We start from the raw sequence: 19,526 nt of genomic DNA, 5'->3' as shown, positions 1-19,526 counted from the left end.
CTGTCTTAGTGATAAAGCAGTCCATAAGTTCTTTGCACTTGTTAGAACTGCAGGTGGAGGGGGCAGAGTTAGTGGAGAAAAGGAGCTGGGTGTTAGCTTTGCTTACCAGGATGATGCTGGAATAGTGGTTTTAGTGAAGGAGAATCAGCTGATTGTGTTAATTGTAGTTTAGCAGATCTGAAAAATTATGGTTAAACCCGTTGGGTGCCGGAGACACTCAAGTCTGCGCCTCTTGGAATTGAGGGAGTGACAACGGGGCCATATCAGGATCAGACAGCTAAGGTCTGTACTGTGGACAAGAGCATCAAAGGTGGAAGTGAGTGAGTGAGCAAATTATTAGCTACAGAAGGGTTGAGAATGGAATGCCAAAGGCTTGGCAATTTGCAGCTTTAAAGTATAATTGTGAGTGACTTTGAGCAGAAGATTTTTGCAGGGGCAGAGACAAGGAAGTAGAGATGGAAGGGGCAGGAGGTGGGTAGTGAAGGATGCAATGAAATGGCTGGAGATGGTTTTGTCTGATAGAGAGAATGGGAGTAAAGAGACCATTTGAAGTGACAAGACTGAGGGGTAGGCTGTGAATATGGTAGGAGAATTTACATGGGAGAAGTTAAGGAAGCACAGGAGGAAAATGAAATAAAAAGAGACACGGTAAGTTGAGGCTGGTATTAAAACTAGGATGCTGATGAATTGTACCATCATTTTTTTTTCAATGATTTGTTTAATAATTTAGTGTCTGACATTTTGTCCAACACAACCTTCCAGCCAACCAGAAACAAATTAGTTTTACCAGCTACAGATTAATATGAAAATAAATCTGAGGATCCATCAGTTTGATTTGATGGTTTTAAATTCCTTTATATGGTCATTAAAGTTTAATAATACCTGTTGTATTACTGATGCCAGATCAAGTAACGGATTACTAAAAAAGGGCAGAGGGCAGAATCAGCATCTGAGGGAATAATTTCTACAAAAAGAGCGAAAAATCTGGATCAAAGAATCATTCTATCATCATGCACACAATAAAAGCCATCATTAATTATAGTAGAGATGGTAATCGAGCTCTGGGAGTGAACTATCTAAAGTACTGATTTAGCTAGCATTGAATATTAGTGTTAATGTTTTAGGTTTCTTTGTTTTATATAACTTCCAAGGTGAGGCCTGACTTCTTATTTCCTAAAGAGTATTAATCCTGAGATATCTCAAAACATTTGCTGCACTTTCAGGGATCGAACAAAAAACCCTCAACTCAGCTATTAATTTTAACATGTGCTGTCATTGAATTTCCCTTGTTTTTGTTTAGAAGCAGAAGAGCAAAAATACACTGAATTTTGATTTGTTCTTTAACTGCCAACAAAATTAATAAACAGTGAAAGAACAAATGAATAGTAGTGATAAACAAACATCTATTTTCTATTAGATAATTTTAGCTATCTTCTCCTGTACTAGTAAATAATAAATTGCTATGCTCTAACTGTAACATAAGTAATATTCTTATGTAGGAATTCTTTTCCTTTTCTCGCTGCACATTGAAGCTTTTTTTTTAGGCCTTCAGACAAACTTTTATACTTGAACAAGTCAGCTTGATGAGTAGCATTTTTTTAAAAAGAAAAGTGATTGGGATCATGCAACTTGAAAAATTCTACTTAAAAATAAATGCTGTGATCAAACACAATTGAATAAATCCGTAAGATGATTATATTTCAGTTAAGTAACATAGCCCTTCCCTTTGGCTTCAGACTTGGCCAAGTCTATTTAAAATCTGTAAGAATTATATCAAGTAAAGCTAAATTATGATTTCAATTAAAAATGCTAAACATTCAACGCCATGCTGAATTTTTTAAATCGTATAAAACCAGTAATCAACACTTTTAATAGCATTTAATACTAATACAAAACATGCAATTCACATTAATAGTGCTGAATACCAGCATCAAAGAACATAATTGATACTGGTTTTAGTTTTGGTACTAGGGAATAGTTGAATTTTATATCCTGTGACAACATTGGGATATTTTTATGTCAAGCCTCTTAAATGTAATATAATTTAGGAATTGTGTTCGGGCCTTTATTGCACACATAGTTTTCTTTGTCAGTATTTGTTTTTAAAAATTGGGATTATTTTTTGTTGCGAAAATGCAGTAATTTGAATGTGTTGAGGTAAGAGAAATGAGGTCAAGTGTTCTGCAAATTTGTACTCGATGATACTAACAAGTAGCCTGTTGCATCTAGACCCTATAGGAACATAGGAACAGGAGTAGGCCATTCAGCCCGTTAAGCATGCTCCACCATTTAATTAGATCATGGCTGATCATCTACCTCAACGCTACTTTCCTGCGCTATCTCTATGCCTCTTGATGTAATTTGTCTCCAGAAATCTATCGATTTCCATCTTGAACGTGCTCAGTGATTGAGCTTCCACAGCCCACTGGGGTAGAGAATTCCAAAAATTCACCAACCTCTGAGTGAAGAAATTCCTCCTCATCTCAGTCTTAAATGGCCTACCCCTTATTCTGAGATTATGTCCCCTGGTTCTAGACTCCGCAGCCAGAGGAAACATCTTAGCTACATCCACCCTGTCATGCCCTGTAAGAATTTTGTACGTTTCAATGAGATTACCTCTCGTTCTTCGAAACTCTAGAGAATACAGGCTCAGTTTCTGCAGTCTCTTCTTTATAAGGCAATCCCGCCATCCCAGGAATCAGTCTGGTGAACCTCCCTCTATGGCAAGTATATCCTCCTTTAGATACGGAGACCAAAACTGTACACGATACTCTAGGTGCGGTCTCACCAAGGCTCTGTACAATTGCAGCAAGACATCTTTACTTGCGATGAAGGCCAACACCCCATTTGCCTTCCTAATTGCTTGCTGCACCTACATGCTAGTTTTTAGTGACCCATGAACAAGGACACGCAGGTCCCTCTGGGCATCACTTCCACCTCTCACTATTTAAGAAATATTCTGTCTTTTGTTTTTTTTTCTACCAAAGTGGATCACTTCACACACATTCCCACTATATTCCATCTGCTGTGTTCTTGCCCATTCACCTAGCCTGTCCAAGTCTGCTTGAAGCCTCGTTGCATCTTCCTCGCAACTTACATTCCTACCTAGTTTTGTGTCGTCATATTGAAAATATTACAATTCGTCCCCCCATCCAAATCATTTATATAGATTATCAACAGCTGTGGCCCTAGCAGTGATCCTTGCGGTACCCCACTTGTAACAGCCTGCCATCCCGAGAATGACCCGTTTATTCCTACTCTCTGCTTTCTGTCTGTTAACCAATTCATAATCCATACGTATATATTACCCCAAATCCCATGCACTCTAATTTTGTTTACTAATCTGTGTGGGCTTCTGAAAATCCAAATACACCACATCCACTGGTTCTCCTTTATCTATGCCACAAGAAACATCCTCAAAAAATTCCAACAGGTTTGTCAAACATGATTTCCCTTTCATAAATCCATGTTGACTCTGCCCAATTTTACCATTATTTTCTAAGTGTCTGGTTATCACATCCTGTATAATAGATTCTAACATTTTCCCTACTACTGACGTCAAACTAGCAGGTCTGTAGTTCTCCATTCTCCCTCTCCCTCCCTTCTTAAATAGTGGGGTTACATTTGCTACTTTCCAGTCTGCAGGAACCTTTCCATAATCTGTAGAGTTTTGAAAGATAACTACCAATGCATCCACTATCTCTATAGCCACCTCCTTCAGCACTCTGGGATGTAGCTCATCTGGCCCAGGGGATTTATCAACCTTCAATCCAGTTAACTTTTCAAGTACTATCTCTTTACTAATACTGATTTCATGCAGGTCCTCTGTTTCACAAGTCTGTTGGTTGCCTAGTATAACTGGGAGATTTTCTGTCTCTTCCACAAAGACAGACACAAAGTAATTGTTTAGTTTCTCTGCCATTTCCCTGTTCTCTACTATAAATTCTCTTGTCTCCACCTGCAATGGGCCCACATTTGTCCTAGCTAATCTTTACCTTTTCACATACCTAAAGAAGCTTTTACAGTCCGCCTTTATGGATCTCACTAATTTGCCTTCATATTCCCCTTTGCCTTTCTTTCTTGGTCATCCCTTGCTGGGTTCTAAATTGCTCCCAATCCTCAGGCTTACCACTTTTTTTTGGCACCCTTCTAACCCTCTTCCTTTGATCTAATGCAATCTTAAACTTCTTTTGTTAGCCACGGTTGATTCACCTGTCCCATTGGGTCCTTGTGCCTTAGAGGAATACATATGTGTTGTATTCCATGTCGTACTTCAAATACTAGCCAACGTGCCCCTCATACCTTCATAGTTTCCATTGTTCATTTTTAAGGCCTTAGTTTCAGAGCGAACTATCTATCACATTCAAACTTAATGTGAAATTCTGTCAGATTTTGGTCGCTATTTCCCAAAGGCTCCTTTACAGCAAGGTTATTAATTAGCCCTTTCTCATTACATAATACTAAATCTAATATAGCCCGATACCTAGTTGCTTCCTCGACATACTGGTCCAAAAACCCATCTCGTACACACTCCAGGAATTCATCCTCCATAGCATTAGTGCTGATAAGGTTTACCCAGTCTAGATGTAAATTGAAATCACCCATTATTACTGTATTACCCACGTTACATGCATCTGTAATTTCCTGATTTATACCATTCCCAACATTACCAATGACTGTAAATAACTCCTCCCAATGTTTGCTGCCCCTTGCTGTTTCTTAGCTCCACCCAAACTGATTCTACATCTTGATCCTTCGATCTAATGATCTCGGACTGATCTCGTCCCTTATTAAGAGTGCTACCACCCCGCCCCCCCCTTTTCCTTTTTTGCCTATCCTTCCTAAATAATGAATATCCTTGGAAGTTCAGTTCCCATTCTTGGTCACACTGTAGCCACTTTACTGTAATGGCAATTAAATCATACCCATTCAGCATCAAATAGGATCAGAATGCAGAATAATGTTAACACGGCAGAATTAAAGGCACTCTGTCTGAATGCACAAAGCGTTCGAAACAAGGTTGATGATTTGAAGGCACAATTTGAGGTAATTTTTTTATTAATGTACTATGTACCCAGCCCGCATGGACATCAGCAGTTCACCGCCACCTTCTCAAGGACAATTAGGGGCGGGCAATAAATGCTGGCCTAGCCAGCGATGCCCACATCCCATGAACGAATAACAAAAGATTTACCTCAATTTGTGCCTTCAAATCATCAACCTTGTTTCAAATGCTGCATGCATTCAGATGGCGTGCCTTTAATTTTGCCGTTTTAACATTAATCTGCATTCTGATTCTATTTGATGCTTGCTTTTGTTTTGTCTGTCTTCTAATTTCGCTTACTACTTTTCGACTTCCCTGTTACCAGTTTTACTTCCCTCCAATCTGAGCTTCCTCTCAGATTCCCATCCCCCTACTAATCGAGTTTAAAACCTTTCCAACAGCAATAGCAAATCTCCCTGCGAGGATGTTAGCCCCAGTCCTGCTAAATGTGACCATAATTCCATAAGTTTTAAGGTACTTGTGGATAAGGATAAGAGTAGTCCTCGGGTGAAGGTGCTAAATTGGGGGAAGGCTAATTATAACAATATTAGGCAGGAACTGAAGAATTTAGATTGGGGGCGGCTGTTTGAGGGTAAATCAACATCTGACGTGGGAGTCTTTCAAGCGTCAGCTGATTAGAATCCAGGACCAGCATGTTCAAGTGAGGAAGAAGGATAAGTTTGGCAAGTTTCGGGAACCTTGGATAACACGGGATATTGTGAGCCTAGTCAAAAAGAAAAAGGAAGCATTTGTAAGGGCTGGAAGGCTAGGCACAGATGAAGCACTTGAGGAATATAAAGACAGTAGGAAGGAACTTAAGCAAGGAGTTAGGAGGGCTAAAAGGGGTCATGAAAAGTCATTGGCAAACAGGATTAAGGAAGAGCAAGAGGGTAACCAGGGAAAATGTTGGCCCACTCAAGGACAGAGATAGGAATCTATGCGTGGATCCAGAGGAAATGGGGGAGGTGCTAAATGAGTACTTTGCATCAGTATTCACCAAAGAGCAGGACTTGGTGGATGATGAGCCTAGGGAAGGGAGTGCAGATAGTCTCAGTCATCTCATTATCAAAAAGGAGGAGGTGTTGGGTGTCTTGCAAAGCATTAAGGTAGATAAATCCCCAGGGCCTGATGGAATCTACCCCAGAATACTGAGGGAGGCAAGGGAAGAAATTGCTGGGGCCTTGACAGAAATCTTTGCGTCCTCGTTGGCTACAGGTGAGGTCCCAGAGGAATGGAGAATAGCCAATGTTGTTCCTTTGTTTAAGAAAGGTGGCAAGGATAATCCAGGAAATTATAGGCCGGTGAGCCTTACATCAGTGGTAGGGAAACTATTAGAGAGGATTCTTCGGGACAGGATTTACTTCCATTTGGAAACAAACGAACTTATTAGCGAGAGACAGCATGGTTTTGTGAAGGGGAGGTCGTGTCTTACTAATTTGATTGAGTTTTTGAGGAAGTGATGAAGATGATTGATGAAGGAAGGGCGGTGGATGTTGTCTATATGGACTTTAGTAAAGCCTTTGACAAGGTCCCGCATGGCAGACTGGTACAAAAGGTGAAGTCACACGGGATCAGAGGTGAGCTGGCAAGATGGATACAGAACTGGCTCAGTCACAGAAGACAGAGGGTAACAGTGGATGGGTGTTTTTCTGAATGGAGGGATGTGACTAGTGGTGTTCCGCAGGGATCAGTGCTGGGACCTTTGCTGTTTGTAGTATATATAAATGATTTGGAGGAAAATGTAGCTGGTCTGATTAGTAAGTTTGCGGACGACACAAAGGTTGGCGGAGTTGCGGACAGTGATGAGGATTGTCAGAGAATACAGCAGGATATAGATCAGTTGGAGACTTGGGTGGAGAAATGGCAGATGGAATTTAATCCGGACAAATGTGAGGTAATGCATTTTGGAAGGTCTAATGCAGGTGGGAGGTATACTGTCAATGGCAGAACCTTTAGGAGTATTGACAGGCAGAGAGATCTGGGCGTACAGGTCCACAGGTCACAAAGTGGCAGCGCAGGTGGATAAGGTAGTCAAGAAGGCATACGGCATGCTTGCCTTCATCGGTCGGGGCATAGAGTATAAAAATTGGCAAGTCATGTTGCAGCTGTACAGAACCTTAGTTAGGCCACACTTAGAATATTGCGTGCAATTCTGGTCGCCACACAACCAGAAGGACGTGGAGGCTTTGGAGAGGGTACAGAGGAGGTTTACCAGGATGTTGCCTGGTCCGGAGGGCATTAGCTATGAGGAGATTTTGGAAAAACCCGGATTGTTTTCACTGGAACGACGGAGATGGAGGGGCGACATGATAGAGGTTTACAAAGTTATGAGCGGCATGGACAGAGTGGATAGTCAGAAGCTTTTTCCCAGGGTGGAAGAGTCAGTTAGTAGGGGACATAGGTTTAAGGTGCGAGGGGCCAAGTTTAGAGGGGATGTGCGAGGCAAGTTTTTTTACACAGAGGGTGGTGAGTGCCTGGAACTTGCTGCCAGGGGAGGTGGTGGAAGCAGATACGATAGCGATGTTTAAGAGACATCTTGACAAATATATGAATAGGATGGGAATAGAGCGATATGGGCCCCGGAAGTGCAGAAGGTGTTAGTTTCGGCAAGCATCAAGATCGGCGCAGGCTTGGAGGGCCGAATGGCTTGTTCCTGTGTTGTACTGTTCTTTGTTCTGAGATGCAACCCGTCCATCTTGTATAGGTGCCTCAGAATCAGTTCCACTGCCTCAGAAATCTGATGCCCTCCCTGTAGGAGTTCTCCAGACATGTGTTCAATCGCTCAATTCTCCTATTCCTATGCTCACTAGCACATAGGGCTGGGAATAATCCTGAAATTTCTGCTTTTGAGGTCCTGCTTTTTAATCCTCATCCCCCTTCCTACCTATTTCGTTGGTACAAACGTGGACCACCACCTAGAACCATAGAATAATTACGGCACGGAAGGTGGCCATTCGGTCCATCGTGTCTCTGCCAGCTGAAAAACCTAGCCCCCAATTTAATCCCACCTTCCAGCACCTGGTCCGTAGCCTTGCAGGTTACAGCACTTTGGGTGCATGTCCAGGTACCCTTTAAATGAGTTGAGGGGTTCTGCCTCCACCACTGTTCCTGGCAGTGAATTCCAGACACGCACCACTCTCTGGGTGAAAAAGCTTTTCCTCATGTCACCTCTAATCCTTCTGCCAATCGCTTTAAATCTGTGCCCCCTGGTAGTTGACCTCTCCGCTAGATGAAACTGGTCCTTCCTGTCTACTCTATCTCGGCCTCTCATAATTTTGTACACTTCAATTAAGTCATCCCTCAGCCTCCTCTGTTCTAAGGAAAACAACCCTAGCCTATCCAATCTGTTCTCAGAGCTGCAACTTTCAAGCCCTGGCAACATTCTTATAAATCTCTGTACTCTCTCCAGAGCAATTATGTCCTTCCTGTAATGTGGTGACCAGAACTGTATGCAATACTCCAGCTGTAACCTAACCAGCGTTTTATACAGTGCCAGCATTATATCCCTGTTTTTGAATTCAGTACCTTGGCCAATAAGGGAACGCATTCCATCTGCCTTCTTCACCACTCTATCTACCTGTCCTACACCTTCAGGGACCTGTGGACGCGTACTCCAAGGTTTCTCACTTCTTCTGCCTCTCTTAGTATCCTCCCATTTATTGTGCATTCCCTTGCTTTATTTGCCCTCCCCAAATGCATTACCTCACACTTCTCTGGATTGAATTCCATTTGCCACTTTTCCGCCCACTCAACCAAACCATTGATATCATTCTGGACTCTGCAGCTATCCTCTTCACTATCAACTACACAACCAATTTTTGTGTCATCAACAAATTTCCCACATTTAAGTCCAAATCATTAATATATACGACAAATGGCATGGGTCCCAACGCTGAGTCCTGTGGAATGCCGTTGGAAACCACTTCCCATTTGCAAAAACATCCGTCGACTACTACCCTTTGCTTCCTGTCACTGAGCCAATTTTGGATCCAACTTGCCACATTCCCCTGTATCCCATGGGCTTTCATTTTTCTGACAGGTCTGCCATGCAGGACCTTGTCAAATGCCTGACAAAAATCCATGTAGACCGCATCCACTGTACTACCCTCATCAATCCTCCTTGTTACTTCCTCAAAAAATTCAATTACGTTAGTAAGACATGACCTTCCCCATACAAATCCATGCTGTCTATCCCTGATTAATCCATGCCTTTTTAAGTGGCAGTTTATCCTGTCCCTCAGAATTGATTCTAATAATTTACCCACAACTGAGGTCAGACTGACCGGGCTATAATTATTTGGCCTATCCCTCTCAGCCTTTTTAAACAATGGTAGAACATTCACAGACCTCCAATCCTCTGGCACCTCGCCCATATCCAGTGCGCATCCGCTAGTTCCTCCCTGACTTCCCCTAACAACTTGGGATGCAATCCATCTGGCCCTGGTGATTTATCCACTTTCAAGGATGTCAGACCCTCTCGTACTTCCTCTCTCATTATGCTTATCATATCTAATATTTCATACTCTTCTTTAACTACAATGTCTGTATCATCCCTCTCTGTGAAGACAGAGACAAAAAAAATGCATGAAGAACCTCACCCACATCACCTGCATCCACGTGTAACTTCCCTTTTACATCTCTGATAGGGCCTACCCTTACCTTACTTATTGTCTTGCTTATAATGCACTGATAAAACATCTTTGGGGTTTCCTTGATTTTACCTGCCAATAATTTTTCATGTCCTCTCTTTGCTTTTCTAATTTCCATTTTTGCTTGACCCCTGCACTTTCTGTACTCCTCTAGGCTTTCTAAAGTATTATGTTTTTTGTGATCATCATAAGCTTTATTTTCCTGCTTTAACTTGCCCTGTAAGCTTATAGATAACCAGGGGGCTTTATATTTGGACATACCACCCTTTGTCATTGTGGGGACATGCCCACACTGTGCTTGCAGAACCTCTGACTCTTCACCCTCCCCAGAAGAATGTCCTGTAGCAGCTTCGTGACATCCTTGACTCTGGCACCAGGGAGGCAACATACTACCTTGGGGTCATGTCTACGGCTACAGAAACGCCTGTCTGTTACCCTAACTAATGAATCCTTTATCACTACTGCTCTTGCACTCTTCTTCCTCCCCTCCTGTGCAGCTGAGCCATCTGTGGTACCGCAAACTTGGCTCCAACTGCACTCCTTTCAGGAACCATCACCCTCACCAGTATCCAAAACAGAAAACCGATTAGCGAGCGAGATTAGTTTAGAGATACAGCACTGAAACAGGCCCTTCGGCCCACCGAGTCTGTGCCGATCATCAACCACCCATTTATACTAATCCTACACTAATCCCATATTCCTATCACATCCCCACCTGTCCCTATATATTTCCCTACCACCTACCTATACTAGGGGCAATTTATAATGGCCAATTAACCTATCAACCTGCAAGTCTTTGGCATGTGGGAGGAAACCAGAGCACCCGGAGGAAACCCACGCAAACACAGGGAGAACTTGCAAACTCCACACAGGCAGTACCCAGAATCGAACCCAGGTTCCTGGAGCTGTGAGGCTGCGGTGCTAACCACTGCGCCACTGTGCCGCCCCTGCCATACCTACCTGGTTCTCTTCGGGTATGGATGACCGCCAGCCAGTCTATCTGTCAGCATGTTCCTAATCTGCGGTGTGACCACCTCCCTAAAATAATTGTACCAGTTGAAACTGTTCTTGAATCTGGGAGCTGAGGAGTTCTCTAGAAACTTTATGATAAATCACCTCATCCCACAATTTAACCTTATCTTGCCAACCTGTCGATGTGGTGATTTCAGTTATTACAAACCATTCTACCATTAATTTATTTAAAGCACTGATTATTGGACTGGATCAGGGAAGAAACCTGTTTTGGAAATGTGAATATGAATGAATATTTGCACTCTACAAATTCAAATCTTACTATTAAAGCAGATTTTTTTCACTCTTGGGTAGATATGATAATGATCGAGTAAGTTGAAAACTAGAATTCACAAGTCCAGCTATACTATTTAAAATTGTGAAATTTCTGTGCAACCTGTTTTAATCTCAATGTAGATTAATAAGTATTTGATTTTATTATGTTTTCAGAAGCTATGACTATATCTGATATATGCCTTCTGAGTGCAAAATTCATTTTATGACGTCATAATACTAACATGTCTAATCTATAAAATTCACTGAATTATGGAAAGTTTAAGGCACAGAAAGGGGCCACAGCCATCGTGGCTGTGCCAGATGAAAAACAATCCACCTATTCTAATCCCACCTTCCAGCACTTGGTCCATAGCCCTGCAGCTTACAGCACTTGAAGTGCATATCCAGACACTTTTTGAATGAGTTGAGGGTCTCTGCCTCAACTACCCTTTCAGGCAGTGAGTTGCAGACCATCACCACCCTCCAGGTGAAAAAACTTTCCTCATCTCTCCTCTAATTTTTCTACCAATCGCTTTAAATCTGTGCCCCCTCGTCACTGACCTCTCTGCTAAGGTGAATAGACCCTTCACCTCCACTCTATCCAGGCCCGTCACAATTTTGTACATTTCAATCAGATCTCCCCTCAGCCTTCTCTGTTCCAAGGAGAACAACCCCAGCCTATCCAATCTTTCCTCATAGCTGCATTTTTCCAGTCCTGGCAATATGCCCGTAAATCCCCTCTGTACCCCCTCTAGTGCAATTACATCCTTTCTGTAATGAGGTGACCCGAACTGCACACGGTGCTCAAGGTGTGGCCTAACCAATGAGTTATGCAGTTCCAGCATAACCTCTCTGCTCTTGTATTCTGTACCTCGGCTAATAAAGGAAAGGGTTCCATATGCCTCCTTAACCACCTTATCGACCTGCCCTGCTACCTTCAGGGATCTGTGGACATTCACTGCAAGGTCCCTTGCTTCCTCTACACTTCTCAGTATTTTCCCATTGATCTTGTATTCCTTTGCCTTGTCTGATCTCCGCAAATGCATTACCTCACGCTTCTCCAAGTTGAATTCCATTTGCCACTTTTCTGCCCATCTGAGCAGACCATCAGTATCTTCCTGCAGCCTACAACTATCCTCCTCGCTATCTACCACACGGCCAATCTTCGTGTTGTCCACAAACTTCTTGATCATGGCCCCTACATCTACGTCCAAATTGTTAATATATACCACAAAAATCAGGGGACCCAGTACTGAGCCCTGCGGAACGCCACTGGAAACAGCCCTCCAGTCTCTAAAACAGCTGTCAACAATTACCCTTTGTTTCCTGCCACTGAGCCAATTTTGTATCCACCTTGCTGCATTTCCCTGGATCCCATGGGATTTTTTTTTAACCAGTCTGCCATGTGGGGCCTTGTCAAAAGCCATGTCTAAAATACATATAGACCACATCAAATGTACTGCCCTCATCTATCTTCTTTGTTACTTCTTCAAAAAATTCGATCAAGTTGGTCAAACAAGATCTTCCCTGAACAAATCCATGCTGACTATCCTTGATTAATCTGTGCCTTTCAAAGTGACAGTTTATCCTGTCTCTCAGAATAGATTCCAATAATTTGCCCACTACTGAGGTTAGACTTATTGGTCTGTAATTATTCGGTCTATCCTTCACTTCCGTTTTTAAACAGAGGTACAATGTTAGCAATTCTCCGATCCTCCGGCTCCACACCTGTATCCAGCGAGGACTGGAAAATGATGGTCTGACCCTCTGCTTCTTTTCACAGCCGAGGGTGCATTTCATCTGGTCCTGGTGATTTATCAACTTTCGAGGATGCTAGTCCCATTAATAATTTCTCTCTCCCTATGTTTATCACATCCAATACTTCACACTCTTCCTCCTTAACTACAATATCTACATTGTCGCCCTCTTTTGTGAAGACAGATGCAAAGTATTCATTAAGAACCATATCAATATCTTCTGCTGCTACACATAGGTAACCTTTTTGGTATTTTTATTGGCCCTACTCTCTCCTTAGTTATCCTCTTACTCTTAATGCATTGATAAAACATTTTTGGGTTCACCTTGATTTTGCTTGCCAATATTCTTTCATGCCCTCTCTTTGCTTTCCTAATTTCCTTTTTGATTTCACCCCTCCACTTTCTATACTCCCCTCGGCTTTCTGTAGTATTGAGTTCTCGGTGTCAGACATAAGCTTTCCTTTTCTGCCGTATCTTACCTTGTAGGCTCCTTGACATCCATGGGGCTCTAGATTTGGCCACCTCACCCTTTTTCTTTGTGGGAACATGTTTATCCTGAACCCCTTGAATCTCCCTGTTGAATGCCTTCCACTGTTCTGGCACTGATTTACCTTCAAGTAGCTGTTTCCAGTCCACTTTCGCTAAATCACTCCTCAGTTTAGTAAAATTGGCCTTGCCCCAATTGAGAGCTCTAACTCCTGTTCTATCTCTGTCCTTTTCCATAATTATGTTAAAACTGACTGAATTATGATCACTACCATCAAAATACTCTCCCACTGCCACTCGTTCCACCTGCCCATCTTCATTTCCTAAAAGTAAGTCTAAAACTGCACCATCTCTTGTTGGACTTGCTACATACTGGGCAAAAAAGTTCTCCTGAATGCACCTCAAGAATTCTGCTCCCTCAATTCCTTCCACACTAAAACTATCCCAGTTCATATTGGGGTAGTTAAAATCCCCTAGTATTATTGCCCTATTGTTCTTGTACTTCTCAGAGATTCTCAGAGTAGTTTGGTTTACATGAGTAAAGAAATAAAGACAAAATCTGCAGTGAATTTCGATGACTCTAAGTACTATATTTTTATGGCACATTGATATGGACACAAATGATTAACACGACTATTTATTTCTGCAGGCAACAGAGAGTGAAATGGGGGATGTGGATCTTACAGGTCTTCCGGAAACAGCAGTAGACTCTGAAGAAGAGGAAGAAGATGAAGAAGATATTGACCGAGCATCTGATCCACTGATGGGCAGGGATGTTGTTAGGGAGTGTCTGGAGAAAGATCCAGCAGACCGCACTGATGATGACATTGGTACGATTTAGGAAATTATCTCTACTATTTCCACCCACCCTCATTCCTAGCCCCTTTTCATTTGTTGCCTGTCTGATGACCTATTTACATTAGGATTGTGCTGAATTTAAGTTCGTAAGTCTAAATTTTCCACAGAAATCCTAAAATAGAATGGCTGAATCATACTGAATCTGCCTATGTTATTTTTAGTGAGCCCACCCAAGTAGTTGGCCTCATAGCAATGTCGCTTTCATCATTTTCTGGTTACAGTTTGTTCACATATCGAAACTGAAATAACGTGGTAGTGCATGAATAAATATGGAGACTTTTGATAATAGACAAATGAAATTTGGTGACCTTTGGGACCATCTGGGTTTCCCTGGAGTCCAAACTCCAGATGAGGCAGTAAGGCAGATGAACTTAGAGCTTGGATAAGTATAACAGGGAAGGCAGATGAACTTAGAGCTTGGATTAGTACTTGGAACTATGATGTTGTTGCTATTACAGAGACTTGGTTGAGGGAAGGACAGGATTGGCAGCTAAATGTTCCAGGATTTAGAAGCTTCAGGCGGGATCGAGGGGGATGTAAAAGGGGTGGGGGAGTTGCATTACTTGTTAAGGAGAATATCACAGCTGTACAGCGGGAGGACACCTCAGAGGGGTCGTGCAGCGAGGCAATATGGGTGGAGCTCAGGAATAGGAAGGGTGCAGTCACGATGTTGGGGGTTTTCTACAGGCCTCCCAACAGCCAGCGGGAGGTAGAGGAGCAGATATGTGGACAAATTTTGGAAAGATGTAAAGGTAACAGGGTAGTAGTGGTGGGTGATTTTAACTTCCCCTATATTGACTGGGACTCACTTAGTGCTAGGGGCTTGGATGGGGCAGAATTTGTAAGGAGCATCCAGGAGGGCTTCTTGAAACAATATGTAGATAGTCCAGCTAGGGATGGGGCCGTACTGGACCTGGTATTGGGGAATGAACCTGGCCAGATGGTCGAAGTTTCAGTAGGGGAGCATTTTGGGAACAGTGACCATAATTCCATAAGTTTTAAGATACTTGTGGATAAGGATAAGAGTAGTCCTCGGGTGAAGGTGCTAAATTGGGGGAAGGCTAATTATAACAATATTAGGCAGGAACTGAAGAATCTAGATTGGGGGCGGCTGTTTGAGGGTAAATCAACATCTGACATGTGGGGGTCTTTCAAACGTCAGTTGATTAGAATCCAGGACCAGCATGTTCCTGTGAGGAAGAAGGATATGTTTGGCAAGTTTAGGGAACCTTGGATAACGCGGGAGATAACGTGAGCCTTGTCAAAAAGAAAAGGAAGCATTCGTAAGGGCTGGAAGGCTAGGAACAGACGAATCCCTTGAAAAATATAAAGACAGTAGGAAGGATATTAAGCAAGGAGTCAGGAAGGCTAAGAGGGGTCATGAAAAGTCATTGGCAAACAGCATTAAGGAAAATCCCAAGGCTTTTTATACGTATATAAAGAGCAAGAGGGTAACTAGGGAAAGGGTTGGCCCACTCAAGGACACAGAAGGGAATCTATGTATGGAGCCAGAGGAAATGGGCGAGGTACTAAATGAGTACTTTGCATCAGTATTCACCAAAGAGCAGGACTTGGTGGATGGTGAGCCAAGGGAAGGGCGTGTAGATAGTCTCAGTCATCTCATTATCAAAAAGGAGGAGGTGTTGGGTGTCTTGCAAAGCATTAAGGTAGATATGTCCCCAGGGCCTGATGGGACCTACCCCAGAATACTGAGGGAGACAAGGGAAGAAATTGCTGGGGCCTTGACAGAAATCTTTGCATCGTCATTGGCTATAGGTGAGGTCCCAGAGGACTGGAGAATAGCCAATGTTGTTCCTTTGTTTAAGAAGGGTAGCAAGGATAATCCAGGAAATTATAGGGCGGTGATCCTTACGTCAGTGGTAGGGAAATTATTAGAGAGGATTCTTCGGGACAGGATTTACTCCCATTTGGAATCAAACGAACTTTTTAGCGAGAGGCAGCAAGGTTTTGTGAAGGGGAGGTTGTGCCTCACTAATTTGATTGAGTTTTTTGAGGAAGTGACAAAGATGATTGATGAAGGAAGGGCAGTGGATGTTATCTGTATGGACTTCAGTAAAGCCTTTGACAAGGTCCCTCATGGCAGACTGGTACAAAAGGTGAAGTCACACGGGATCAGAGGTGAGCTTTCAAGATGGATACAGAACTGGCTCAGTCATAGAAGACAGAGGGTAGCAGTGGAAGGGCGCTTTTCTGAATGGAGGGATGTGACTAGTGGTGTTCCGAAGGGATCTGTGCTGGGACCTTTGCTGTTTGTAGTATATATAAATAATTTGGAGGAAAATGTAGCTGGTCTGATTAGTAAGTTTGCGGACGACACAAAGGTTGGTAGAGTTGCGGACAGTGATGAGGATTGTCAGAGGATACAGCAGAATATAGATCGGTTGGAGACTTGGGCGGAGAAATGGCAGATGGAGTTTAATCCGGACAAATGTGAGGTAATGCATTTTGGAAGGTCTAATGCAGGTGGGAAGTATACAGTAAATGGCAGAACCTTTAGGAGTATTGACAGGCAGAGAGATCTGGGCGTACAGGTCCACAGGTCACTGAAAGTGGCAACGCAGGTGGAGAAGGTAGTCAAGAAGGCATACGGCATGCTTGCCTTCATCGGTCGGGGCATAGAGTATAAAAATTGGCAAGTCATGCTGCAGCTGTACAGAACTTTAGTTAGGCCACACTTAGAATATTGCGTGCAATTCTGGTCGCCACACTTCCAGAAGGACATGGAGGCTTTGGAGAGGGTACAGAGGAGGTTTGCCAGCATGTTGCCTTGTCTGGAGGGCATTAGTTATGAGGAGAGGTTGGATAAACTCAGATTGTTTTCACTGGAACGACGGAGGTGGAGAGGCGACATGATAGAGGTTTACAAAATTATGAATGGCATGGACAGAGTGGATAGTCAGAAGCTTTTTCCCAGGGTGGAAGAGTCAGTTACTAGGGGACATAGGTTTAAGGTGCGAGGGGCAAAGTTTAGAGGGAATGTGCGAGGCAAGTTCTTTACACAGAGGGTGGTGAGTGCCTGGAACTTGCTGCCAGGGGAGGTGGTGGAAGCAGGTACGATGGCGACGTTTAAGAGGCATCTTGACAAATGCATGAATAGGATGGGAATAGAGGGATATGGTTCCCGGAAGTGCAGAAAGTTTTAGTTTAGGCAGGCATCAAGATCACCGAATGTCCTGTTCCTGTGCTGTACTGTTCTTTGCTCTATTCCAGGCTGACCTTTCTGTTGTTGGCATCCTACACCGTTCCAGCCTCAGTGCAAACAATAGGAACAAGAATCTTTGTGTTTTTGGGGTACTCTTCTGTCAGATCTGAATACTGATTTCAGTAACTTGAGACTTCAGCTATATGCTTCATTTTCTTTGCAGTAAAGGGTTTTGGTATGTCGGTGGTAGGTCGTTGTCCAGAGACATGTTGATCCATTGTCATAAAACAGTTCTGGTAAGGGGATGTAGGTACCTGTGCCCTTACGTGAATGTTTGTTTTCTCCTTTTGGAACTGATAGATGCACTGAGATTGATTTTAACTTTTGGGTGGCTGGTTGGTTTAGCATGCTGGCCGGTTGCCTGTTCCAGCGGGTTGCCAAAGGGACATCATGGTGCAACTCACCGCATTTGGGTCTCAGGAATGTTGACCCATTGGGATGCCAGCAGAGGCCTTCAGATAGTCGCTTAGAGAGGGTGGAGGGGTGGGGGGGTAGATGATACCGAGTCTGGGGAAGCAACGGCCCAGTTTTGTTTGTCGAATGAGGAGGAACTCACCTGCACCTTACAGCTCAAGAAAACCCCTGCAATTTTTTAACATTTTCTGTGTTTCCTGATCAGAATATCGGTACCCATTGGCGGAGTGTTCGCCTCGTAAGCTCCACCCATGTGTCCCTAACGATTGCAATTGGGGTCCTAATCACATCACTCGGGCCTTGATTTATATCAGAAAGAGGCCTACTGATTTTGCAGACAGATACTTAAGCTGACCAGCATTACCTCTCTATGAAAACTACAGCAAGTTGACTAAGTTGATTATCAAGGTTATTGGATCAGGAAGGCTACCTTCCGACCATGATTTTAGGCCCTTACTGCCCTGTTAACATGGATTTTTCCCATGTGACAGTCAGCCCAACTGTTTTGATTGCTTTCATTTTAGACCTCTTGCATTATCAGCTTTTCCCAATTATTTTCTGTTTTCTTCAGTTTTCCCATTTTCTGGTCTTTTTGTGTTCTATGCCATGCTACGTATTTGCATGTTCTTTTCTTGTCTTTCTTTGTTTCACTGATTTGTTTATATCATCAGTCTTCTATTAAACAGTTTGCAAGTCACTCAACCCTTAACTCCCTCTCTACGTTGCAGTGTTCGATGTTCTCCTATTTTTTCCAAACCTCACTAAATCCTTAATTTTAATTATTAGTTCTGATACAAGATGTCCACCGGAAACAATTAAAAAGTTAATGATTGTTGTCTGACCTACTGTGTATTTTCAACTTTCTGTCTTTATTATAGATTTCGAGCATTAGCAGTTTTATTTAAATATCTTACTCCTTAGAAAGAATTTACCTGTCGTATTCCACCTGTTTAGTTCCCTGGTACCTCTTAATTTCATGCATTTATAAACCTCAGATTTGACTCAGTTGTGACACACCTGTCTGAGTCAGAAGGTCTTTGGTTCAAACCCCACTGCTGAGACTTCACATATTTTAGGCCGACACTTCCATGTAGTACTGAGGGAATGCTACACTGTCAGGTACGTTTTTCGATGAGATTCTTCTTCAAATAGTGCTGTGGGAGATTTTACATCCATTTTGGGATAACAACTGAAGCATTGTCTTCACTGCAAGTGGATGTAAAAGGTCCCACGACAATATTTGAAGAAGAGCAGGAGCGTTCTCTGGATGTTCTGACCAATCTTTATCCCACAACCAACATCACTGAAGTAGAATATTTGGCCTTTGCTCTTTGTGGTGCTGTGAGCAAATTGACTGCTGTGTTTACTTGCTTTAAAACATTGACTACACTTCAAAGTACTTTAGTGACTGTGAAGTGCTGTGGGACTTCCTGAGGTCATGAAGTGTGCTTTCTTAAATTCGAGTTTGTTCTTCTATCTGTAGAAAGAGAAAATTAGTGTTTTCTGCCCTTTCATCTGTGGCTTCCCAAAACATTTTAAGGCACAGTTGGTAAAGCAAAAATAGGGCTTATCCCCCCCTGGATGTCACATCCAGTAAACCTAACCTGAATGTTTCACAAATCCAATACGGCATTTGTCCTTGTGACTTTTTATAAGCTCAGTTTCAGATCCTGCTGAGAATCCTGGAATTTGCTTGCTTGACTGTCTGCTTCATACCTTTTAGAAACCAGCTGTACTGTCATTTAGAATGCCAGCAATGCAGTGGACTTGTAGTATGTCAGCTTCACTTCCCTTCCATTCCATGCTTT

At 42.8% G+C, this 19,526-nt stretch overlaps 1 protein-coding gene across 12 annotated transcripts in view; it reads left to right on the top strand.

Moving 5' to 3' along the window:
- Nucleotides 1–19,526, top strand: part of LOC137375959 (rap guanine nucleotide exchange factor 6-like) — a 521,939-nt gene that overhangs the window by 394,229 nt on the left and 108,184 nt on the right. For all 12 annotated transcript variants that reach the window (XM_068043752.1, XM_068043754.1, XM_068043748.1 and 9 more), the window contains one exon: nt 13,873–14,053. In XM_068043752.1, coding sequence (XP_067899853.1) covers nt 13,873–14,053 — 181 coding nt within the window. The remainder of the gene's footprint in view (nt 1–13,872; nt 14,054–19,526) is intronic.

This window comes from Heterodontus francisci, chromosome 12 (assembly GCF_036365525.1).
Source record: "Heterodontus francisci isolate sHetFra1 chromosome 12, sHetFra1.hap1, whole genome shotgun sequence".
NCBI classification, from domain to species: domain Eukaryota; kingdom Metazoa; phylum Chordata; class Chondrichthyes; order Heterodontiformes; family Heterodontidae; genus Heterodontus; species Heterodontus francisci.
This window is presented reverse-complemented; position numbering and strand designations above follow the sequence as displayed.